This window comes from Pipistrellus hanaki (genome assembly GCF_964339955.1).
Source record: "Pipistrellus hanaki genome assembly, chromosome: 4".
In the NCBI taxonomy this organism is placed as follows: Eukaryota; Metazoa; Chordata; class Mammalia; order Chiroptera; family Vespertilionidae; genus Pipistrellus; species Pipistrellus hanaki.
The window spans coordinates 88577861-88603368 of NC_140506.1; the positions used below are offsets into that span (position 1 = coordinate 88577861).

Here is a 25508-nt window from a genome sequence, read left to right on the forward strand (position 1 = left end):
TGTCCTAGCCATCAAAACGGTGACCTTACAGAGATAAAGTGGAAGCTGTGGCTGCTCATTTTTATTGAGCACCAACCATGTGCCGGACTCTGGGCCCTGCAGGGGCGGTCAGTGCCGGCATCCCCATTGTGCAGCTGTGTCACTGGGACTTCACCAAATGTCAGTGCCATAAGGGTGCTGTCTGCTTTGTCCACCACTGTATCCCGGGGCCCGCAGCAATGCCCAGCACTTAGGTGCTCAGTAAACATTCGCCGAAAGAATGAGTGGGTTTCAGAGGATCAGAAACTTACCCGCGGGGCTTGGCCGGGCCAGCCGGGCAGGTGCAGAGGGAAGTCTCAGCCCCGTGTCCCCCCCTCCCCCCCAACCCCCCGCAGGCGGCGTCGCAGGCGCGGCAGCAGCACCTGAGCTCGCTGCAGGACTACATGCAGCGCTGCACCAACGAGCTGTACTGGCTGGACCAGCAGGCCAAGGGCCGCATGCAGTACGACTGGAGCGACCGCAACCTGGACTACCCCAGCCGCAGGCGCCAGTACGAGGTGGGCGCTGGGGCCTGGGGGGGGCGGGGAGAGAGGGGGGAGACGGAGCCCAGAAGGGACCATCAGGCTGCCAGGCTGCCAGGCTGTGCACTGAGCCCCTCCACCGCCCCTCCTCCCCCCAATGCAGAATTTCATCAACCGGAACCTGGAGGCCAAAGAGGAGAGAATCAATAAGCTGCACAGTGAGGGAGACCAGCTGCTGGCTGCCGAGCACCCCGGGAGGAACTCCATCGAGGTGTGTGCGCCCCCGGAGGGGATGCCTCCTCCAGGGTGGCCTCAGGGCGACCTCTGCTGTGGGCCTCCTGGGCTTGGGCAGCCCCCAAGTTGGGGGGGGGGGGAGGGTGTCCGTCTGTCTGTCTGTCTGTCTGCCTGCCTGTCTCATTATTCTGCCCGCTCACCTTGCTCTGACCCTGCCTCCTCTCATTATCTTGACCCTTTGTCACACCCTGCTCTCGGTCCCTGGACTTCTGAGGCCCATGTGGCGCCTGTGTCAGTGTCCTGGGGCTGCCCTAACAAGGACCGCACACTGGGTGGCTCTAAACCACAGGATTTATTCTCTCATAATTCTGGGGACAGAAGGGTAACAGCAAGGTGTTGGCAGGCCTGCTCCCTCTGGGGGAGGGTTCTCCCTGCCCCTCTCCCTGCTTCCGGCTGCGCAGGCCTTGGCCTTCCTCGGCGTGGGGCGGCCCCACTTCCCTCTGCACTGCTGTTCACAGGGCCGCCCCCTGTGCCCCCTCTTCTTACAGCAGCACAGTCATTCCATGGAGGGCCCGTCCCAAACCCAGGTGGTTTCATCCTGCGATTCTTTTCCCAGTGGCAACTGCAAACACCCAGATTCCAAATAAAGTCACATTCTTTTTTTTAAATATATTTTATTGATTTTAGAGAGGAAGGGAGAGGGAGAGAGAAACATCAGTGATGAGGGGATCGTTGATTGGCCGCCTCCTGCACGCCCCCACCTGGGGATGAGCCCACAACCCAGGCATGTGCCCCTGGCTGGCGTCGAACCTGGGACCCTTCAGTCCGCAGGCTGACGCTCTATCCACTGAGCCAAACCAGCCAGGGCTAAAGTCACATTCTAAGTTTGGGGTTGGGGAGGTACCAGTCACCTTCAGGACAATTTTTTTAAAAGCACCACTTTGGGCAGACACAGCCCCTCCTGGGCCTCATGCCCCGTGCAGCCCAGGCACCTGTGCATGAGCCCTGCTCGGCTCCGTGACACGCCCCCCTCTCCTCTTCCCGCCATGGGGAGGAGCTGCCCGCCTCGTGGGAGCCACACGTGTGCAGGTGCCGGTGCCCTCTCCCCGCCACTCTGGTCCGGAATCCCACACGCCTCTCCCAGTGCCCCCGGCCCGCGCCCGGCGTGACCCCCCTCTCCGGCAGGCTCACATGGAGGCCGTGCATGCAGACTGGAAGGAGTATCTGAACCTGCTCATCTGTGAGGAGAGCCACCTGAAGTACATGGAGGACTACCACCAGGTACCCGGCCGGCCGGCGACGCTGGAGGGCGCCCTCAGGGCCTGTGGGCCCACGCCTGGCCTCCATGCTGCTTCCTCGGGAGCTTGGCAGGGCGGCCTTCCCGGGCCTCCCACTGCCCACGCTGGGCACGAGTGTGCCTTCTGCTTGCCCAGCCCTTGTCAGTTTTCCCTGGCGGCCAGGGCTGGTGGGTGAATTCACCAGGTTAATGTGGGGCCAGGAATGAATGTGTGGGTTTTCATTTTGGTAAAATACATGTAATAGGAAATTTGCTATTTTAGCCATTTTTAAGCATACAATTCAGTGGCCTTCATTACATTCACGATGGGGTACAACCATCACCCCTGTCTTTCCACAACTTTTCATCACCCCAAATGGGAGCTCTGAGCCCGCTAACAGTCACTCCCCATTCCTCCCTGCCCAGACCCCGGGTAACCTCTGCTCTGTGTGTCATCCGGTTGCCTGTTCTAGATACTGCGTATAAGTGGAATCACAGGCTCTGTGGCCTCGGCGGCTTCTTTCACTGAGCATGTTTTCAAGGGTCATCTACGTTGTAGCATGAATCAGATTGTCATTCCTTTTTATGGCCATATAATATTCCCCTGCGTGGACAGACCACGTCGTGTTTACCCGTTCAGCTGTTGACGGAGACCGGTTGTTTCACAGGGGTGTGTTTTTCAGGAAGAGCGGCGGGTGACCAATGATTGTGCTGTCTGGGGGCACTTGAACCCAGATGACACTTCTTGTAACTCCTGGTTCGGTGTCTGAGCCCTGCTGGGCTGTGAGAGTCACCACATCCCAAAGTGCCATGCGTGGCTGCAGTCCCGGGGACAGGGACAGCTGACAATGAGTGATTCCACAGTTGATGAGCTAAAGAATGGACAGGAGAATTTTCTAGAACAAACTGGGGAGGCTTGTCTTCCATGCATCCAAAACGAAAGCCTAGCATTACCAGGGTGACCCTGGCACAAAGAGGAGTGAAATGTTAGAGTAGGGGTGTCGAACTCAATCAGAGAAGGGGCCAAAATCTAAAATCCAGCCTAAATCGCGGGCCGAATGGTTTACTGAACAGTCATAAACTGACAATGTCATAAACTGACAGCGGAGTGCAGTGATGACAGCGTGGTGCGGGCCACATTGCAAGGCCTGGCGGGCTGGATTTGGCCCGCGGGCCTTGTGTTTGACACATGTGTGTTAGAGCACCAAAGGTCATCGGTGTGCACTTGAAAGCTAACGGGTCGCAGAGGTGGTCACGGGGACCAGAGGGACCTGGCTTCTTCCCCTGAGGCCTTCTCGGGAGCCAGGCCTGGGCGGGCGGGTGTCCACAAACAGCAGAGCCTGTGGACTCCGGGTGAGTGGGAGGCCCAGCCCCGACTGGGATGGGACTCGCAGCCACAGCCAGGATTAGCCAGGCGTCCTAGTGGCTTCCTGTTCGTAATGGGGCCACCTGGTCTCCTAGTTCCACAAGGACGTGAAGGACGCTCAGGAGCTGCTACGCAAGGTGGATTCAGACCTGAACCAAAAATACAGCCCTGACTTCAAGGACCGATACCAGATTGAGCTGCTGCTGCGGGAGCTGGATGTGAGTGATGGTCCCAGGAGTGTCTCAGGGTGTCCCCTCCCCGCCCTCAGCCCCGAGCCGGCCCCCACAGCTCTTCCCCTGCGGCCTGGCCCGGCCCCGGGGGGAGGCTGCCTGATCTCACCGCGGCCTTCCCCGCGCTCAGGACCAGGAGAAGGCTCTGGACAAGTACGAGCAGGTGGTACAGGGCCTGCACAAGCGAGGGCAGCAGGTGGTGCCCCTCAAGTACCGCCGGGAGACGCCGCTCAAGCCCATCCCCGTGGAGGCGCTCTGTGACTTCGAGGGTGACCAGGTGCGCTGCTGCCCAGCTGCCCCGGGCAGGCGGGGCCCAAATATGCCTCATTTCACGTCCCTGCAAGGTCTTAGGGGTGACCTTGCTGAATGAGAGCCTCAAACATTTTCGGGAACCTGTGCCCGTCACTAGGGTCATTCTCTGGCCTTGTGTGCTATCAGATTAGCAACCCCAGTCATTCCAGCAGGAGTGCCAGGGAGGGTTCTCATTGGCCCAGTTTGACTCATGTCAGCCTCAACCAGTCACGGGTGGTGTGTGTCAGGGGATAATGCCATTCTCTCATTGGCGGGCCTGAGTCACATGTCCACCCTGGTAGTAAAGAACTGGGAATGGAGAAGGGAAAGCTACATGGACTGGGAATGGGGGCAGTTCTAGTCCTTCCCAACTAGGGCACGATGTCTTGGGAAGGATCTGAGAGACAGACGGGCTGACTCCCCAGGTGCCAGAGTTGGTGGGCAGGACCAGGGTGGCCTCTGGGCTCCCAGGCTACCAGCCAAGGCGGGCCTCTCTGTGCCTCCTCACTGTTTGGCCTGCCCACACCAGGGCCTGATCTCAAGAGGCTACAGCTACACCCTGCAGAGGAACAACGGAGACAGCTGGGACCTCACCGACAGCGCGGGGAACACGCTGACCGCCCCCGCCGTCTGCTTCATGATCCCCCCCACCGACCCCGAGGCCCTGGCTCTGGCAGACAGGTACAGGCTAAGGAGGTAGCCAGCATGGACTGGCCCCACCCCTTGGGCCCCTTCACTGCCCTGGGTAACACGCCACACCTGTACCCACGGGGAGGCTCAGTGGGACGGGGGCGGGTCCTGCTGGCTAGGCTGACTTGCTGTGTGTGAATGTCCAGCGGTGGGCACAGTTCCGGGACCACTTTCTCTGGGAGTGCCTCTGGGCCTTTGCACATGCTGTTCCCTTTACCTCACTGCCTGGTCAGCTCAAGCCTCTGGGCTTGACTCAGCTCCAGGGTCACCTTTTCTGTGAAGCCGTCCCTGCCTGCCCACGTGCCTAACACCCGGCTCCCGCAGTGCTGCTGCCCCTCAGCGCTCGAGCCCCTCCTCCCTCCGTGCACGCCCTGCTCTTGGTCAGGGTGCTTCGTGTGAGGGTCCGTCTGCTGGCAGGGGCTCCCTGAGGTTTACTGTGTCCAGGGCCTTGTTCAGTACCTGGTGCAAAGTGAAGACCCAAGCACTTTGTTGAGTGAGTGACTCTAGGAATGCTTCACTTATTCATTCAGCAAGTATTTTATTTTTTTAAAATATATTTTATTAATTTTATACAGAGAGGGAGGGAGAGGGATAAAGAATTAGAAACATCGGTGAGAGAGAATCATCGATCAGCTGCCTCTTGCACACCCTCTACTGGGGATGTGCCCACAACCAAGGTACATGCCCCTGACCGGAACCTGGGACGCTCAGTCTGCAGGCCGACCCTCTGTCCACTGAGTCAAACCGGTTAGGGCTCAGCAAGTATTTATTGAGCACCTGTGTACTGCTCCCTCAGGCGTAGCATCTTAGAAGGGAAGGCAAAGGAACAAACGATGATTTTAGGAAATAGACTTGCTACGAAAGAGAAAGAAAGGGGCAAAGGAAGGAAAGGGCAAAGACAGGCCAGCATTTCAGCAAACCTTTGTATGTGCTGTGATTTAACTTTTCAAAGCATTTTGATGGCCGCCTGACTCCTCTGGGCTGTTGGCCCAGCCAGAGTCCAGGGTCTCGGTGCCTGTGGGTGCTGGGGCAGTGGGCTGCCCTGGGTCCAGTCCATTTTTGCTCTCACAGCCTGGGCAGCCAGTACCGGAGCGTGCGGCTGAAGGCAGTCGGGACCAGGAACGCACTCCAGCAGCGGCACGAGGTGCTCAAGGCGGAGAACCCTGGAGGTGGGTGCCAGGGCCACTGCCCAGTCTGTGGGGGACGGGGAGGAGGCAATGGGTACACGGTCTCTGCTGCCGAAGGGACAGCATGGGTCAGGCATGGCAGGGACAGGGGAGGCTGAGCCAGCCCTGAAGGTCCCAACTGGCCTCCTAGGCCCCTTCCCTGGGACTGATGCCCCCAACTGAAACCCAACTCTGACTTCCCTCCGGCAGACGCCTCTGACCTGCAGGGGCGGCAGCTGCTGGCGGGCTTGGACAAGGTGGCCAGTGACTTAGACCGGCAGGAGAAGGCCATCACAGGGATCCTGCGGCCACCGCTGGAACAAGGCCGGGCTGTGCAGGACAGTGCCCAGCGGGCCAAAGACCTCAAGGTACCACCAGGTTGGGGCCCCTGCTCAGGCTCTCATCTCCACAGGGGTCTAGGTGCTCCCCGGGGACCTGCCACGTGTCACAAGACTTCCTGAGTCAGGGGCGGGGGTGGGGGGGTGGGGGGGTGGCGGGGACTGTGCTAGGCCAGGATCAGGAGGTGCATGAGCCCTGGTGCCCTGCTTCAAACACGTAGGGGAGGCCCGTCTGTGTGTGTTTGATGCCTGAGCAGCTCGGCGCCAGGTGGTTGGGTGGGAACAGCACCTATGCCCCTCTTTCACAGACAGTCTCCCTGGTCCTCAGGCGCCCTCTGTGGCAGGGGTGACCGTGCCTGGTTTACGGAGGAGCTGGGCTTGGAGCAGGGGCCTCACGTCACGGCTGACAGAGGCTGAGTCAAGGCTGAGAGGATGCCGGGTAGAGGGTGGGAGCCGAGGCCAGGCCCCACCATGTCCCTTCCTAAGCTGCTTGGATCCCCAGCTGTGAACAGGGAGAGAAAATGTGCCTCCCTCATGGGTTGCCCCCAGCAATGAATAGTGTGTATTACTACACATGTATCACCATGTGTATGTAGTACTTGGAACAGCGAGTGCTGGGTAACTGCCTGTTCGTTTCACCCCCTTTTGAGTCCCCTGCTTGGTGCAGAATGCCCAGGTGCTCAGTACACATGCAGACTCAGGCTCCCAGGCAGGGCCCAGGCCTCGCGTTTCCATCAGAGCTGCCCCCGAGGAGCTTCCCCTGCTCCCCGAGGCTGGCAGGCCTCTGGGGGAGGAGGATGCCCAACGGTGGCCAACAGGAGGGCCTCTGGTCTCCACAGAACATCACCAACGAGCTGCTGCAGATCGAGCCTGAGAAGGCTCACAGCATAGCCGAGTGCGAGGCCTTTGTGCAAGCCCTCCCGGGCAGTGGCAGCACACCCCTGCTGAGGACCCGGGTGGAGGACACCAACCACAGATACGAGCGCCTGGTGCAGCTGCTGGACTTGGCCCAGGAGAAGTGGGTGTCAGGCGGGCAGCAGGGAGGTCAGCTGGGGTCAGGGGGCCAGGTCGGCACCCCCTCACTCCTGACCTGTGTCCTCAGGGTTGCTGTTGCCAACCGCCTGGAGAAGAGCCTGCAGGAGGGCTGGGAGGTGCTGGCCACATATGAGAACCAGCTGACCCAGGACGACACAGTGCCTGAGAGTGGCCGTGCCCTGGACAGCAAGAGGCAGGAGCTGGCGGTGAGTGTGGGGACCCTGGCACCCATCAGCTTTGAACAGATGAGAGGCCCGAGGCTCTGATGCCCAGGGCAGGAAGTCTCTGCAGATTTGGATGCCCACAGTGCCCAACTGGAAGTTGTAAATGGAGGCACATGGCACAAATCCCAGCTGCTCAGGGGCTTGTGGAAATTGGGTATCAGAATTTTTAAATTAGAGATGTGCATGCTCCCCTTCCCCCAAAATTTCCAGTATCTACGCAGCAGCTGCCACCGAACCCCCAGCATTTACCTGCCTGACCGCTATGGATATCTGTGAGCCTGAGGGAGGCCCTTATTCACACATCAATTCACAAAATCCTGGCTGTGTGTTAAGACCCTCACCTCAGAGCTGAGGAAAGGGGCCTGGAGGCTGGAGAGCAGCAGGCCATCCTAGTCCTGGGTGCAGCATCACCGGGCACATGCTGCCAGCCACAGGATTTTGTTTTCCTAGGTTTTATTTTAACAAAATGGAACTTTGTAGAAATGGCCACCAGATAGAGGAGAAACTCAGAGGCAAGGCCCCAGTCGCTCCCCACACCCAGGCACTAACCCCTTCTCTCAACCCCCCCCCCCCCCCCCACACACACACACACACACACACAAAGCAGTGTCCCCAAGCACCTGGGCAGTGCTGCCTTGGCCCCTGCAAGCCGACCACGGCCCATTGGCTGCCTCTCCACCCCACAGGCCATGGCTTCCGAGCTGCAGGCCCAGAAGTCCCTCCTCAGCGAGGTGGAGCAGAACCTGCAGGCCGCCAAGCAGTGCTCCAGCTCCCTGGCCAGCCGCTTCCAGGAGCACTGCCCTGACCTGGAGCGCCAGGAGGCCGAGGTGCACAAGCTGGGCCAGCGCTTCGACAACCTCCGCCAGCAGGCCGAGCTCAGGTGAGGGGCCTGGTCAATCTGCCTCGAGGCCAAATGCTCAACCAAGACCACCAAAGGCTGTTTTCTAAATAATTTCTGCTTTTTGAAAAAGTAATGTATACAAAGCAAAACACTCAAAGCAATTATAAGTGTACACCATAAGCGCCTATAGATGTAAGGATGGTCTCCGTTTTGGATGCGAGGCAGTTAACTGGCTAATGACCAGCTCCATTTTCCCAAGGTAAATACTGCTACCCGTTTCTTTCTTTTTTTTTTTTTTGCTACCAGTTTCTTATGAACACTTCCAAAAAGGTGTTCTGTACAAGCTGGGATATGCGGAAAACACATGAATGACAATATATCATGTACACTGTAGCTTGCTGTTTTTCCTGTCATATATTTTATAAGCCTCATGAGTCAGTTAAGTATTCCCTTCTCCTGTTTTCTGCAAGAGTTTGAATAGAACCGATTATCACTTCCTTAAATGCTTGGAAGAATTCTCCAGTGAGGCTCTCTGGGCCTGCAACTTATTTTTTGTGAGAAGGATTTTAACTACAAATTCAATCTCTTTAAATATATACTATTTAGTAAGGAGAGGGAGAGAGAAACATGGATGTGAGAGACTAACATCAATCAGCTGCCTCCTGCAGGCACCCTGAATGGAGATTGAACCTGAAACCTGTGTATGTGCCCTGACTGGGAAGCAAACTGGAGACCTTTCAGTGCACAGGACGATGTTCAACCAACTGGGCCACACTGGCCAAGGCTCATCTCACTCTGTGTCTTTCAATGAATTTATCCATCTCATCAAGTTGTTGAATTTATTGGCATAAAATAATCTCTAATCTGAGGCTATATCCCCTCTCATTCCTAATATTAAATCTTCTTTCATTGTATATATATATTCTCTTTTATCAATTTATTGACCATTTTAAAGAACTAGCTATGGTTTCAATGATTTTTCCTGTCTTCTTGTTTCCGATTGCATTGATACCTGCTTTTTATTATTTCCTTATTGCAGCTTAATTTAATTTGCTCTTTTTCTTAAGGTGGAAGCTTAGATTGTTGATTTGAGAGCATTCTTTCCTAATACAAACATTTAATCCCTTTCCCTCTCAGCAGATTTTGGTATGTTATTATTTTTGGTGAGTTCAGATTTCCTAACCTCCCTTGTGATTCCTCCCTGCCCTGTGGGTTGTTTAGGTCCTGAGGTACACAGTATCTCTGCATGTCAGTACATGTGGCCCTACCTACCTGTTCCTCACAGAGGCCAGGGAGTACTCCAATTTAACATTCCACAATTGCTTAACTATTCCCTTTCTAGTGAATGTGCATGTTATTTCCAGTTAAATTACATTCGTCCGCTACCCCCCTACACACACACATTTTAAAAAATGAAAACACACACAAAGAACACAGATGGACTCCTTTAAAAGGGACAGGGAAAGCTTTTTGTTTTTAATTTTTAATTTATTTTTTATTTTTAGAGAAAGAGGAAGGGAAAGCTAGATAGAAATATCAATGAGAAACATTGATCAGCTACCTCCTATATGCCCTTCACCAGGGGTTGAGCCCACAACCCGGGCATATGCCCTGACCAGGAATCAAACTATAACCTCTTGGTGTATGGGCCACACTGAGCTCAACCACTGAGCTACTCCGGTTTTAGTGAGACATCTTCTCGCTGTGCCAGAGGCCTGACCAGCTTTGCTCCTGTAGGGCCCAGAGCCTGCGGAGTGCCAAGGCTGCCTATGAGGACTACCGCAGAGGCTGCGACCGCTTGCTCCAGTTCTTGTCCAACACCCCAAGCTATGAGCCCCAGGAGACAGACAGCCTCAACCAGATGGAAACCAAGCTGAAGAATCAGAAAGTAAGACAACTGCTTCTGCATTCACAGGCATAGTCACAGGATGGGGTCAGAGGTCAGTCATTCCCCATTGTGGAGGAGAGCCAGGAGTGGCTGCCCTTTGCCCTGGCACAGCTGTGATCTCACAGGACCTTGGCCCTACCTGGCTCCCAGCACTTAACTCTGAGAACAAGGACAGTCTTGCTCACTTTTCCCTCCTCAGTACTCAGCATGGGTCCTGGCCCAGAATGGACACTCAGTGCAGGCTGGCTGAATGAGTGAATGGCTATGAAAATATGAGACCCCCGCATGGGGAAAAATCCCATTTTCAAAGTTCAGAGTCCTGGATCCTCAGAAGGCAGCAATGACAATAGGGTGAGGGAGGAGGAACATGGGAACCCAACAGCCTAAAGTCAAATGCCAGTTCACTATTAGCTGTGCCCCTCAGGCAAGCCACTGAGCCTCACCGTGCCTCTGTTTCCTCACTTATAAGCTGGATAATGATGGTACTTACCTCACAGGGTTGTTGGAAGATTAAATGAGGTCATCTAAGTTACATATTAGAACAGTGCCTGACATTTTGAAGCACGCAGTAAACATTCTTTTCCTGGCAAAGATAATCTTGGCCCTTCTTCACCGGTCCTTAGAATTGCCTTTGTAACCAACACATGCATACAAGGAAGCCATTCACTCTGTACAATAGAAGAAGAATTTCAGATTTAAGGAATCTAGCTAACTTATCAAGGTTGTTCTTTTTTTGTTTTGTTTTGAAAGTCTCTGTTGTTTTACAGAACCTGCTGGATGAAATAGCAAGAAGAGAACAGGAAGTTCAGAAAGTCTGTGCTCATTCCCAGCAGTACCAACAAGCTGTCAAGGTGAGAAGCGAAGTCCCGCCCTGAGTGTAAAACATCCGGATCTCTGGGAAGAGAAGCACTGGGCCTGTCAGGGTCATCCTCAGGCTCTGCTGGCAGCCATGCAAACTGGCACAGCCCTTTGGGAAAATAATATGGTACTAGGCATCAAATACCAGAAAAGGGTTTTCTACTATATGAAGCAATAAACTGGGGGGAATTTATCCTAATTGAAAAAATACAGAACAACAATATAGGATAAATAAAATCATTGTAACAGCATCCTACTGAATAAGGAGGGAATATGCTAATTGAATGCCATGCTCTCAAAGATGGCAGCACCCACAGCCACAAGATGGTGATGCCTCGTTCCCTCAGCCCCGCCAGGGCGGCAGGCACGTGGAGTGGCCGGACCCACCCCCCATGCCTGCCTCCAGAGTCCCCCAGTCCCCTCAAACCCCAGCTGCCCAGGGTAAGCCTCGGATGGTGGCTGCCCAGCCGCCCAGGGCTATCTGAAGCTCAGGTAACCAGTGCCAGCCAAGGCTTGCGCTGCTGGCAGTGGCAGCAACAGAGGTGTGATGGGGGCGTTGCCTTCCCCTGATCACTGGGTCACCTCCTGCCCCTGAGGGCTCCCGGACTGTGAGAAGGGGGCAAGCCGGGCTAAGGGACACCCCCTCCAGTGCATGAATTTTCATGCACCAGGCCTCTAATTATAATAGCAAAATAGACAAACTACAAATAACCTAAGTAGCCAATAGCAGAGGAATGACTAGGTAAATTGTCATCCATCCACTTGACGGATTATAAAGTTGTCCAACTGATAACCCAGAGGATTAGGAGGGGCAACATGAGACAAAAGGAGAAAGCACAATATCATTCTAGCATGAAGGGAAGACCTGAAGGGAGCCCTCTGGGGAGGGGGAACTGTGGGCATACTTTTTCTTATCTCACATGTTGTTGAGAGACATAGCTATGAATTGATGTATTGAAGGTTCTCAAAAACTCCTAGCAGTCAGTACAGAGTGCAGCTGAGCGGAAGACTTCTGCAGTCAACTGACCTAGTCTTCCCTCTGCCATGTCTCTCCCCCAGGACTATGAATTAGAAGCAGAGAAACTAAGGTCCCTTCTTGACTTGGAGAATGGAAGGAGCAGCCACGTGAGCAAGAGAGCCAGGCTCCAGTCCCCTGCTGCCAAAGTGAGGGAAGAGGTGAGTTCTGTGGGTAGGTGTTCTCGGAGTTGTGCAGCCTTCCAGGGAGCAGGCATGCGGGCCTCAGAGAGGCAACATAACATGGAAACTGGGCTGAGAGCTTTCCTGGGTACAAACAGGTTTTGTAAGGGAAGATAATGAACTTTTTCTGGGGCAGTGACATTGATATACCTAGAAAGACAGCCTGCTGGAAGCATCTGGGTCAGAGCCATGGATTAGGGAGGTTCCCACTCTGCTCCCCCTGCCTAATACATATACAAGAGGCCAATGTTATTTCCTCTATATGCAACAATATCAACGTTCAAACAGACATCTGCTCAAGGCCACTGGGAATAGACTTCTGAATCTAAACCCAGTGTTCTCTCCACCGGATGACTGTAGTAGGAAGGGGCAAGAAGCTACCCTCTAACCCCAAATGCCAAACTTTTCAAAACTCATCCTAGCTCTTTCCCCCTCACTCCTATTTGATGAATGCTCCCCTATAGGAAGCGACTCTTACTGCCAAGTTCACCGAAGTTAACGCCATCAATAGACAGAGGCTGCAGAACCTGGAGTTTGCTCTGAATCTACTGAGACAGGTAATGAATCTTAGTGTGACACATTCTACTCAAAACTATTCCAGCAGGTGAGAAACAAGACTCCTTCAGCCTCAAAGAAACAGCCTGTAAACTAGGGGGAGTGTCCCTTGCAAACACGCTGGGCAGCACCAGTGCAAATACTGGCTCAAGCCAGCGCCTCTGTTGACATGAGTGTAACTTATATATTCCCTCCAACAGACATTTGCAGAGTACCTAGTAGAAGTAGCATGTTTAAAGTCCAGAATGTTTATGATAGCACTGAAATAACAAGAAACTAGAAGCAACTCAATACTCATCAGCAATGGGTAATTAAATTATGGTCTGTCCACATGTAGTTATTAAACAGTGAAGAAGAGCTCTGTGCTGTGTGAAATTTCCTCTATTTAGATTAAGTGCAATAAGGGTGCAGAACAGGGGACTTTCCATTTGTGCAGAAAAATAAACATCTGACACACTAAAAATATACTTGTCATAAGATGACAGATACCCTTAGAGCAATAGGACAGGACCAGAGGTGGAAGAATGATTTCCTTTCACACTCTATGGTTTTAAAATATTTTACCAGATGAATTTTAAGAAAACCGAAACCAGCTGTTTTACCATTTTTAAAAGTAACCCTAGAAACTCCTGTGAACCCAGCAGTTGGAGATCACAGAACCACCAGACTGACCTGTTTACAGGGAGAGCCCAGCTTTAACCATGCACTGTCTTCTCCTTCCCAGCAGCCAGAGGTAGGAGTGACCCATGAGAGTCAGCAAGGGAGCCAGCCGGGCTCCAGAGCAGAGGAATCATGGAAGATCCAGAAGGAGCTGGATGAGGAAACTGAGCGGAGGCAGCAGCTGGAAAAGGAAGTCAAGAGTGCCCAGGAAGAAATCCAGATTCTGCAGAATCAGAACCCCCAGGAAGCAGTGGTGAGGAAGGAGGTGCTGAAGAAGGTTCCGGACCCTGCACTTGAGGAGAGTTTCCAGCAGATGCAGCGGACGCTGACGGAGGAGCAGCACAAGAACCAGCTGCTTCAGGAGGAGCTGGAGGCGCTGCAGCTGCGGCTACGCGCCCTGGAGCAGGAGACCAGGAACGGCGGGCAGGAGTATATAGTCAAGGAGGTCCTGCGCATCGAGCCGGACAGAGCCCAGGCTGACGAGGTCCTGAGGCTGAGGGAGGAGTTGGAGGAGCTAAGGCGGCAGAAGGGCACCCGGGAAGCAGAGGCGGTCCTCCTGCAGCAGCGCATCGCGGCCCTGGCTGAGGAGAAGGGCAGGGCGAGGGAGAAGGTCACTGAGAAGGAGGTGGTGAAACTGCAGAACGACCCCCAGCTGGAGGCAGAGTACCGGCAGCTGCAGGAGGACCAGCAGGAGGAGGGCAAGCGCAGGGAGAAGCAGGAGGAGGAGCTGAGCTTTCTGCAGGACAAGCTAAAGAGACTGGAGAAGGAGAGGGCCATGGCTGAGGGGAAGGTCACTGTCAAGGAGGTGCTCAAGGTGGAAAAGGACATGGCAGTTGAGAGGGAGGCCAGCGACCTGAAACGCCAGTATGAGGACGAGGCTGCCAAGGCTCGTGCCCACCAGAGGGAGAAGAGTGAGCTGCTCCGAAAGATTTGGGCCTTGGAAGAGGAAAATGCCAAGGTGGTGGTGCAGGAGAAAGTGCGGGAGATTGTCCGGCCAGACCCCAAGGCAGAGAGCGAGGTGGCCAACCTCCGCCTGGAGCTTGTGGAGCAGGAGCGCAAGTACCGGGGTGCCGAGGAACAGCTGAAGAGCTACCAAGAGGAGCTGGAGGCACTGCGGAGGCGTGGCCCGCAGGTGGAAGTCAGAGAGGTGACGAAGGAAGTCATTAAGTACAAGACTGACCCTGAGATGGAGAAAGAGCTCCAGAGGCTCCGGGAGGAGATCGTGGACAAGACCAGACTCATCGAAAGGTGTGATTTAGAGATCTACCAGCTGAAGCAAGAGATCCAGGCTCTGAAAGACACTAAACCCCAGGTACAGACCAAGGAGGTAGTCCAGGAGATCCTTCAGTTTCAGGAAGACCCCCAAACCAAAGAGGAAGTAGAGTCTTTGAGGGCCAGACTAGCAGAGGAACAGAAAAAGCAGGTGGACCTGGAAAGGGAGAGGGCTTCCCAAGAGGAGAAAATCAAACAGAAGGAGGAGGAGCTTTCCCAGGTGAAGGAAAAGGTGGTCCAACAGGAGGTGGTCAGGTACGAGGAGGAGCCAGGCTTGCGAGCTGAGGTGGACGCCTTCACCCAGAGCATCGATGTGGAGCTCCGGCAGATCGACCACCTCCGCGGGGAGCTGCGGCGGCTGCAGCGCAGGCGGGCCGAGCTGGAGCGACAGCTGGAGGAGCTGGAGCGTGAACGGCAGGCGCGCAGGGAGGCCGAGCTGGAGGTGCAGCGCCTGAAGCAACAGCTGGCTGACCTGGAAAAGGAGGAGGAGGGAGCCCAAGAGAAGGTGACCCACAAGCAGAAAGTAGTGCTACAGCAGGACCCCCAGCAGGCCCGGGAGCACTCCCTGCTCAAGCTCCAGCTGGAGGAGGAGAGGCACCGGCGGCAGGTCCTGGAGAGTGAGCTGGAGACCCTGAAGAAGAAGCTCAACAACCTGGAGAAGATGGAGGTCAAGGAAAAGGTGGTCTTCTCCGAAAGCGTGCAGGTGGAGAAAGGTGACACTGAACAGGAAATTCAGAAGCTCAAGAGCAGCCTGGAGGAGGAGACTCGGAGCAAGAGGGAACTGGACGCCGAGGTGGGCCGTCTGGAAGCCAAGCTGTCAGAACTGGAGTTCCACAACTCCAAGTCCTCCAAGGAACTGGACTTTCTCAGGGAAGAAAACCACAAACTACAGCTGGAACGGCAAAACCTGGAGCTGGAGACCCGGAGGCTCCAAACAGAAATTGAAATGGCGGCGACGGAAACACGGGACCTGAGAAACATGACCACAGTGGACTCTGGGACAAACCTCGACTCCAGACTATGGTCCCTGGAGAGAGAGCTGGATGACCTCAAAAGGCTCTCCAAAGACAAAGATCTTGAGATAGATGAGCTGCAGAAGCGCCTGGGCTCTGTGGCTGTCAAGAGGGAGCAGAGAGAGAACCATCTGCGGCGCTCCATTGTGGTCATTGACCCTGACACAGGCCGGGAGCTGTCCCCGGAGGAAGCCCATCGGGCTGGCCTCATCGACTGGAACATGTTTGTGAAACTCAGAAGTCAGGAGTGCGACTGGGAGGAAATATCAGTCAAGGGTCCCAACGGGGAGTCCTCTGTGATCCACGATAGGAAGTCTGGCAAGAAATTCTCCATTGAAGAGGCCCTACAGAATGGGAGGCTGACCCCTGCTCAGTATGACCGATATGTCAACAAGGATATGTCCATCCAGGAGCTGGCCGTCCTGGTGTCTGGGCAGAAGTAAGCACAGCCCTGCCCCTCAGTCTCTTGGAAGCCGACGCTGGCTCTCTCCTACCCCATACACCTTCTCCCTGGCCCTGTGCAGGCTCCTAATCCGTGCTGAGTGAATACGCCACCCATGCCTTCTCAGCCAAGCTACTCAGAGTATAGCTCATGTACAAGCAAAATGGTCACTGGCTGCACCATTTAACCCAGGTGAGAGACCTGCTTCATCCTCCAAGGATTCAAAATCACAAAGCCCTTCTTTTCTCTCCTTTTTCCTACACACTCCCATCAACAGACTCCTTGTGGGAAACCTGGAAGCAATCGGAACACTGCGAAAGCACAAGACCACTGAGGCAGATCAGCACTCCATGCAGCACTGGCCTTCCCACACCAGATGGGGAAAGTCTAGGGCAGAAAGGCCTCCCTTCTGCACACCCTTCCATTCATCAAAGGACTGAGCTCCTTGGGGCTGCCGACCTGTACACACACCACTCCAGGAGTCTGGCTGAGAGCCAACTTTCTGTCAGACTTCTAATTGTGAGACAGATCTAGGATCTGTGCCAGAGAAGGCGCAAAGAAAACAGCAAAGGGCCCTCTGTCAGCCTGACTGTCCCAGGAGAACACACCAATCGAGACTTTTCTGGTTCTGAAATTAAAGTTTTTGTTGTGGACTGTGCTGCTGTTAGCCTTAGCTTCAGGGCCTTACAAGTCTTGCTTATTCTCTAATTGGTACTTAGGTATACTACAGTTGATTTTTCACCAAATTAATTTCAGGTTCTCTGTATCTTCTATATTACATAAGAAAACAAAAAATAGGGAACTCCACCTTATAGTGCAAAAAATAAACACCTGATGGCTTGACTCTAATTTTATGCTAAGTGTGTCTCTTCCTCTTTTGCATGTGTGGTTTATTGCCGATACTCCCTCTTGGTTTTCAGCCAGGATATCCCATATGGATATCCATTTACCAGTCCCAATCACTTACCAGTTCCTATGGGAGAAAGAATTATTAGCAGATATGGCAAAAAGAATGAGAAACAATGTATTGGAAACCTTGAAACAATTTATTAAGTTGCTTTATACAAGATTAACAATTTCCACACCACCCCCTAATACCAACCTAGTGGCTGCACCAAAGCCACAGCCCCTTTCACACTTAAGAAACGGCCGCACCAAGGAAAGCCCTGCAGCCCCGCAGCCCCCAGGCCCGGAGCCCGCTCTGCCTGTAGATCTGCCTTGCCATGGCTGTTTAAGTCATTCACTCTTTCATTACCACAAATAAAGCATAAACAAGAAAAAAATCTCCCCATCAAAGAAACGTTTCCCTGAGGCAAGAGGCATCACTAGATTCCTACAAATGAGGGTATTCTGCTCCAGCTGCACACTCAATAGTATGTGGGGATGAGGGGGCACTGCAGGGGAACCGGATGTCTCGGGCAGAAAAGGAGCTCATGGGCAGTCTCTGCACAGCTCTGAGCTCAGCAATACAAATCTCTTCTTTGGCTCTTTTGCTACTTCCTAAGACTATTCTGTAAACAAACTGGAAATCCAAGTTGCAAAATATATATATAATAAAGGGATAAGAAATCCATGTAGCCCCATGTGAAACATGTGTTGGTTCTTATGTAAAAAGTCAGAGCAGAGGCCTTGCTCCTTGGACACCAAATCTCAGCATAAAGCATGAGTTACTAAGCACTGGACCCTGGGTGCCAGGAACCAAAAGAGCTGCCTGTGTCTCCACACAGGTCTGCATTCTGAGGAGGCTATATTTACTCTAAATATTTGAAATCACTTAGCTGGAGCAGTCAGTTGAGACATGCCTGTGGCAGAGACTTCACAGGACAGGCAAGTGACTTAAAACTCCTCATGAAGCAGCCAGTGGTTCAATGGGAACAGCATAATGACTTGGGAGCTCTGGGGCTAATCGTCTTAAGTCTGTCTCTAATGCACTCTCCAAGCTCAGTGGTGCGTCACCCTTAAGTCAGGCATAGCCCCACTGCCTGCAGAGCCCTAGGGCTTCAAGGCCTGTCTGTACAGTAGACACTTCACAAAGGCCCACACCTGCAGCTCTGCCTGAGAATGATTTCTAAATAAGCTGGAATGTCTATCTGTAATTTGGAACCTCTCACATCCTTGCCCTCAAAGGCCTTTGGGGCTCTGCAGTCCACATGTATGAACTTTGAAAAAAACAAAATGGAGGCCCTGGCTGAATTGGGACCTGGGATTTGAGGACCCAGATGACCTTTAAGTCAGGGCAGCACAGATTATGATGTGCAATGATTAAAAAAACCTCAAATAAAACTGGCTACATCTTAAGTAGACAGTCATCTTTTTAAAAGGTCTTAATCTGAGATCCACACAGAGGGCCTAATGGACGTGTGTCTAATTCTGCTCCACCATAAAGGCACTGGGATTATGTCTTCCATATGACGTGTGAAAATATGACATGTGAAGAACAGTCCCACTCTATCCAATGCATTAATGGTAATGATGAAAACTGAGCCAAAAATAAGTGTCTTTAAAAATCCTATTACAATTGTTGAATTTACAAAGGTCTTTCTCTAAAAGAGCTTCATTGTCATGTTTAGAGGATAAACTGGCCCCTGTGATGAGCACACACTAGCTGTTCTGAGTATTTTTCAACGAGACAAAATAAGTCTCCCAACTACAGCATTAGCCTGGGTTTCTGTCCACTGAGCACACAGCCTGAGGATGGGATAGACACCATGACCATTCAGGGACCCTAGTGTGGCCAAAAGGAGCCCCTGCCCAGTGGAGTGCCATGAGTTACTCTGCCAGGGGGTTGCGCAGACTTACAGCACATGTGTGCCAATGCTCAGTCCTGCCACCAGAGCTCTGTACATGACCCAGTACACTTCCCAGCCTAGAGCTGCCCCTCCAACGATTGTCCGCGACAAAGCCACGAGGCCCGGATCACCAGGCCAGTCAGTACCTCTGGAGAAGCACGAGGCTGCTCCCAAGTGAAGGCACGTCACAAGTGCCAAGAGACGTTCCACTTAGCACTCACGCCTTCTCCAGAAGAAAACCAATCAGCAGAAAGAGCGTATTATCTGATTTTTCAGAGACCTACTAGTTCAGCTTCCAGCATTTCCTCTGAAGAGGTCACAATTTCCGTGAAACACCAGCCCCTTTCCCATGAAGCTGAGAAGCATCTGGAAAGGAATGAACAAAAACAATAATAAATCTTTCAGGATATCTGATTTTCTTCAGGCAGCAGTAACCGAACCTCATGGAGGTCACTTCTGAAATAGCAAAAGCCTCTGTATGTTGAGTATTCTGAAGCTCAAACGAGTCACAAACACTTGACAGAGGTGATTTCAGTGTGTTACTTATAGCAGCCTGCAGCATGCCCAGCCTCTGAGCACCATGAAGGCAGCTGCTCATGGAGTGCTGTGTTCACAGACAACTACTCTACTATGCAATGTGGGCCACTTCTGTTCTTGGCTATGCAATGGCACATAGGTTCCATGATGGGGTTTGACAGTCACACTGAAGTCAAGGAGCAATCAACATTCTCACCATCAACAGATCCTCAGGTTCTATATAGACAAGTTCAAAGGCACTAGCATTCTGAGTCCACATAGGGAAAAAAGCTAATCAGAAATAAGTCACACAATTAAAATGTCCAGACAGCTTCTCATTTACAACCACTCAATAGAACCCTATAGCCTGAAGGTCTAAAGGAGAGAAGAAAAGCCTACTCAGCCTGTTTTTAGCATAGATGCTTTTCTGATAACCTTTTAACACCCAGAGGAAAAACAGAAAAGAAATGGTACCAGAAAGCACTTTTCCCTTTTTTGTTGAAAATACCACAGACCAATATCACATTTCCAAAGGCTCTTCATTATTGTCTCTGTTTAAAAGGGTGACATCCCTGAAAGCAGCAGAGGCAGTGCAATCTCTCTTTGAAAAACCACAAGCTCTCACCCATGTAGCCCTGCAACCCCTATATTATAATCTTAGCTACAGCGGCAGCCACCAGTTTGTGGAGCAAGTCCACACTACATTTTACTGTTTCTCCAGGGGAAAACAGAATAACTGCCGATACAAGCTTAGCTCTAGGTTTTTCTTTGAGAAGCAATTCCATCTTGGAGATTTGGAGCTGCAGACTAGTACACTCTTGTACCCAGATGGCTGCTGGCATTCACTAAAATGCATCAGTTTAAGGACACAGGGGCTAGGGACCCACAGCAAAATCTGGGACAGACCTGAGCCATGTCGGGCCCACTGGTCTCAGTACAGCAGGTGTTAGGCATGCCCAGCTGGATGAATCAATCTTACTGCCACCAGTTATCAGTTTGCCAGGGTGGCTCCAGGCTCAGCTTCCTGAAGAATGGCTCTCCCTGACCAATGAGGCCCCTGATCGTTTCCAGAGAGTAAGAAGAGCCTAGGCCAAAACCAAAATCCCTGAGACTCTACAACAGCATTCCATTAGCTGCACCTAAGAATCAGGTCCTTGCACAGGGTAAGGCCAATTGCTGATAACAAAAGTGCCAGCTTGCCGAAACTGGTTTGGCTCAGCGGTAGAGCGTAGGTCTGTGGACTGAAAGGTCCCAGGTTTGATTCCGGTCAAGGGCATGTATGTTGGTTGCGGGCACATCCCCAGTAGGGGGTGTGCAAGAGGCAGCTGGTCTATGTTTCTCTCTCATCGACATTTCTCTCTCCCTTCCTCTCTGTAAAAAATCAATAAAATATATTAAAAAAAAAAAAAAAAAGTGCCAGCTTCTCACAGCTATAAACCTAGAGCTTATACAGTGTCCCTTTCTGAAAGTTGTGTCTCTGGAGAGGAAAAGCAGAAGAAGAGGGAACACTGCCCCAATTCCTGTTGTGCTCCCAACTCTCTGCCTTTACATCTGAACTGAATTGACAGCTGCTCCTCTCTTGAATGCATGCTGGCATCAGAGGTAAAGGTCCCTCCTGAAGCCTTGCCACTGTGACCTCTCACTTCTACTTGGACTTGCCCTTCCACTTAAACTAAATTGACAGAGCCTTCTATTAGCTGGTACTACCTGGAAGGTGTAGCAGCTTGAATTTAAAGGCCTGTAGTGCCAAAACCGGTCTGGCTCAGTGGATAGAGCATTGGCCTGCAGACTGGGTCCCAGGTTCGATTCTGGTCAAGGGCATGTACCTTGGTTGCAGGCACATCCCCAATAGAGGGCGTGCAAGAGACAGCTGATCAATGATTCTCTCTCATTGATGTTTCTAACTCTCTAACCCTCTCTCTTCCTCTCTGTAAAAAAATCAATAAAATAAATTAAAAAAAAAAAAAAAAGGCCTGTAGTGCCCCAACTAGCCAAGGATTGGGGATTCCTCTGCCTTGCACACAGGTAACCCTGACTTCCCCTGTGATCACATGGGGTAAGGCTGACCCAGTGGTAGGGGACCAGGGGAAATCACAAAGTGGAGGAAACCTGTCCCATTCTGAGTACCCACAGAACAAGAGCCTGAAAGGACAAACCAAGACAGCAAAGTGATAATAAGGTGAAGATACAGAAATCTTTGGTAGCGGACGGCATCTACTGAGTGGAGAGGGGAACGACACACAGTGCACATGGCACTCTGACCACCTGGCAATTAATTACCTGGGAGATTCTGTGGGACGTGGGTAGACACGGCAGCGTGTGGGAGAGGTGCTGTGTGGGGCGGGCTGGAGTGCAAGCCAGCCAGGAGACCTGAGAGAAACAGGAGGGGAGAAAAGAACAAGACACACACATTGAAGACAAGAACAGAAAAGCATCCTTGGTGATTCAGAGCCCCAGACAACCTACTGGCCAGTTCTGGTGAAACACCCTGTGGAAGGGCTCAGCATGATCCCTGAAAATGTTGCCCACAGCCACATACCAGTCACACACAGGAACCCAGTACACAACAGAACTCACTGGACACAGAAGAAGTCCCGGGGCACCTTCTGTGCCTCCAAATGGGGGAGGAAAGGGAGAAGCACTTACTGTGGCTGAGGCCATGGTGAAACGTCCCAGGGGCAGGTCCCGTGACGATGGCATCCTTGGAGACCCCTGCTTTGGCAGAGGAGTCAGCACTGAAGGAGAGTACACGGAGAGGAAACTGAGAGATGATCCCCAGGGAGTTTGAGTTCACAGCCCCAGGCAGCTTTGGGCCGCCTGTCTTGTAGGATGAGGATAGCAGATTTAAGGGCGATGAGCTGGTCAGTAGCACAGCCCCACTCGTTCCTTTCTGGGGATGAAACACATAAAAGGATCAGAGCTCCACCCTGCCCAGAGCCTGCTCACAAACCAAACTTGTCAACACACAGGGTGGGGACATCGACTGCTCCTTTTGCAGGAACCCTAGTCTGCAGCCCCAAAGAGAACAGTCTCTAGACTGGCCTAATATGCCCCCTAGGACAGTGTTCACTTTAAAAAGCAGGATGTTAAGCCCTCGCTGGTTTGGCTCAGTGGATAGAGGATAGGCCTACGGACTAAAGGGTCCCGGTTCAATTCCAGTCAAGGGCACTTGCTCGGGTTGCAGTTTGATCCCAGAAGTGCAAGAGGCAGCCAATCGATGATTCTCTCTCATCACTGATGTTTCTATCTCTCTTCCTCTCTGAAATCAATAAAAATATATTAAAAAAGAAAAAGAAAAAAGAAAGCAGGATGTTAAATATGCCTCCTTTGTTCAATAAAGGGAAGAATATTATATATAGACATCCACAAATGTAGGTATGTACAAATATATGTATTTTTATATACAAAAGACACACACACACACATTTGTATGTAATAATATTTGTTTTTAGAAAGAAATGGGAAAATCCTGGAAACTAAGAGACATTGTTACCTTGTTTGGTGATAGAAATAGGGCAGAAGCAGGTGAGACCTCACTGAATATACTTTTTAAAATATATATATATTTTATTGATTTTAGAGAGGAAGGGAGAGGGAGATAGAAACATCAATGACGAGAGAGAACCATTGATGGGCTGCCTCCTGCACGACCCCTACTGGGGATCGAGCTGACAACCCAGGCATGTGCCTTTGGCTGCAATAAAACGAGGGGCCCTTCAGTCTGCAGGCCGTCACTCTATCTATTGAGCCAAACCAGCTAGGGCAGAACATATCTTTCTGAAATTTTTTCTTTGCAACCAAATAGTCATTTTACATAGTCGCAGGGGATGGAGGGGGGGGGGGTGGAGGAGGAAAATACTCTCTCCCATTTCCCCAACCTGCACCCAATTTCTGTTAATTCCTATAGGCAGGCCTCACCAGCCATTCATTGCACTCTATCAGATCACCTTTGTCTGACCTGCAGAGCCCTTCAAAACCCAATTGGGAGAATCACTTTTAGAAGGTTCTCATCTTCCTACTGTATGAATATCTCTACATAACTAACGATCTGATAGGTAGTATTAATTTCACTAACTCGTCTGGAGAGATGGGACAGGTAGGAGGCCATGAAAGGAAAGTTTTGTGGCTCATTCCACACCTCCTAGATTCATAGCCTCCCTGCAAACACAGTGTTGACCAGTCCTTTCTCTCCACTCATCTTCCGAGAAGTTTCTCTTGGGATTCATGCCAACAGAAAAGATAAGGCAGGAAAACAGGAAGCCAGGCCTTATGATTTCTGGGTTTACTGTTCCTACCCAACCTCCAGTTTCAGTTCTGTCTGACCAGGGCAAGGCAGATGGCCCTTGTCCACAAGACCCATGAGGGAGGCTGCTGCACCAGGATACTCACTGGCAAGGAGGTAGACGATGTCACGCTGCTAACTGCACTGGGCTTCAGGGAGGAGGTCAGTAACTTGGCCACTCCCTGGGTCCCACCACTGGAATCTCCACTTGGACCCCCCGGAGGGGCCACCAGGGTCAGCTTCTGGGAAACAGATGGTTTTTTCACTGCAGAGCCTGGGACAGGCCGGCTGGCAGGCTGTCCTGTAGAGGCAGGCTGTGCACCAGGGAGCAGATTCCCGGAAGTGGAGCTCTGGACTGGTGTTCCTACAGAAGAGCTGCCAGAAGAAATCCCATGTTTGGAGATAGAGCCGGCAAAAGGGCTATTCTTATAAGATGGCCCTGAGGAACTGGCTGAGTGCTGTTTTGCTGGATGGCTCAGGGCAGCGGAGGACAAGGCTGGGGTCTTATGAGAACTACTGCTGGAGGCTGGCGTGCCTCCTGAAGAGGCTGGTGTGGAGGAATGGAAGCTCTGGCCTTTGGCTGCTGTCTTCATAAGCTGCATGAAGGAACGATGACACTGTGGGGAAGAAGGCTTTGGGCCTTGGAGTTTACTGACAAATGGAGCTGGGGGCGTGAAACTCTTTTGTTGTTGAGTGCCTGCATGAAAGACTTTTACTTGGGGGCCAGGCACGGGAGCTGCTGTCTGGGGTGCATGAGACGTCCGTGGCAAACCATGGTGTTTCGCTTTGGACTGGTGCCCTTCTGGCAGGCTCTTGCTCAGGGAAACCTGACAGGACAGCTCTTTATAGCCAGAACTCTCTGGTTTTTTCTCCTGAGAGGACTGCCCTAGTGCCAGAGCCTGTTCAGCCAGAAAATTGAGCGGTGACTGCAAAGAGCTGGAGGGTGGTGGGGCAGAAGGGCTAGCCTTCGGAAAGTTCCTTTTTTCTTCCGTACATAAAACACCTGCAACTTTTTCTGCAGGCACTTTTGAGGGTGCAGGCAATGTGAACTCGGAGCTCCCACTTGCTCTGCTGTTCAGCGCAGCCAGTTCCTTGGACACAGCCTCCAATGAGGAGGCTGAATTATGGATCAAGTCTCCATCCAACGAGTTCTCCAGGCTGACAGGAACAGGATTCGTTTGGCTGCCCAAAGCCTGGGATGAAAGCTCCCTGTTTGCAGCTCCAGAGTTCAGGCCTCCTCCTGGGTGTTCTGAAGGCAAAGCCAGTGGGCCGCCAATCTGGCCTGATGAGATGGAAACCTTTTTATCAGGTTTAATAGATGATTCCTAAAGGAAAGTAGAAATGCTGATGTTAAGAAATGCCAACACTGGTCCTGTTGTAAGAATGCATACATGAGAATACCACAAGGTCCCAAGAATCGGGCCTTCCTATGCAATCACAAATAAGGGGGAAAAGCGCAGGTGACAAGCCTGTATAGATGTGAACACGTCCATCTGGCTGGGCCTGGGCTTACCCAAGCATGTTCTGTTGATAAGTACACATGAACCCACAGGGAAATGCTTCTTTTCTCTGTTTTTGAAAAAAATACAAGACTTGACCAAAGACACTCTCCCTACTGGCACACACACTATCTCAGAATGCTCCTCACTGTAATCAGAAAAGGATGCATGGCATGAAAACTGCCTTGAACTAGTTTTGTTTTCTTCCTTGATTTTTCCTAGCATCTGTCTCCTCAGGTGGTTCAAAAGAAAAGTCCTTTCATGAGATAAAAATGGGAGCTATCTAAGTGCTCAATGCAGTGTGCCTGAGACATTGCAAAAGCTCAACAGATACTTAGAAATAAAC

General features: G+C 52.0%; 2 protein-coding genes across 7 annotated transcripts in view; one reads left to right on the forward strand and one right to left on the reverse strand.

The window, feature by feature from the left end:
* The window catches only part of PPL (periplakin), a 49621-nt gene extending 32698 nt beyond the window's left edge, over positions 1-16923 (forward strand). Inside the window, exons 7-22 of one of the 2 annotated variants that reach the window (XM_084882263.1) lie at positions 375-536; positions 664-771; positions 1920-2015; positions 3472-3594; positions 3737-3883; positions 4427-4578; positions 5659-5756; positions 5964-6121; positions 6931-7109; positions 7194-7332; positions 8037-8230; positions 9929-10079; positions 10847-10930; positions 11997-12113; positions 12599-12691; positions 13417-16923. In XM_084882263.1, coding sequence (XP_084738389.1) covers positions 375-536; positions 664-771; positions 1920-2015; positions 3472-3594; positions 3737-3883; positions 4427-4578; positions 5659-5756; positions 5964-6121; positions 6931-7109; positions 7194-7332; positions 8037-8230; positions 9929-10079; positions 10847-10930; positions 11997-12113; positions 12599-12691; positions 13417-16077 — 4662 coding nt within the window. In that variant the 3' untranslated portion in view covers positions 16078-16923. Of the gene's footprint in view, positions 1-374; positions 537-663; positions 772-1919; positions 2016-3471; positions 3595-3736; positions 3884-4426; positions 4579-5658; positions 5757-5963; positions 6122-6930; positions 7110-7193; positions 7333-8036; positions 8231-9928; positions 10080-10846; positions 10931-11996; positions 12114-12598; positions 12692-13413 lie in introns of both variants that reach the window. The other variant, XM_084882262.1, reaches the window with a different exon arrangement.
* A 180-nt stretch (positions 16924-17103) lies between these two features.
* UBN1 (ubinuclein 1) overlaps positions 17104-25508 on the reverse strand; it is a 39885-nt gene continuing 31480 nt past the window's right edge. For 4 of the 5 annotated variants that reach the window (XM_084882276.1, XM_084882272.1, XM_084882274.1 and 1 more), the window contains 4 exons: positions 23771-24988; positions 22028-22271; positions 21662-21751; positions 17104-19231 (listed from right to left, as the gene is read on the reverse strand). In XM_084882276.1, coding sequence (XP_084738402.1) covers positions 19182-19231; positions 21662-21751; positions 22028-22271; positions 23771-24988 — 1602 coding nt within the window. In that variant the 3' untranslated portion in view covers positions 17104-19181. The remainder of the gene's footprint in view (positions 19232-21661; positions 21752-22027; positions 22272-23770; positions 24989-25508) is intronic. The other variant, XM_084882275.1, reaches the window with a different exon arrangement.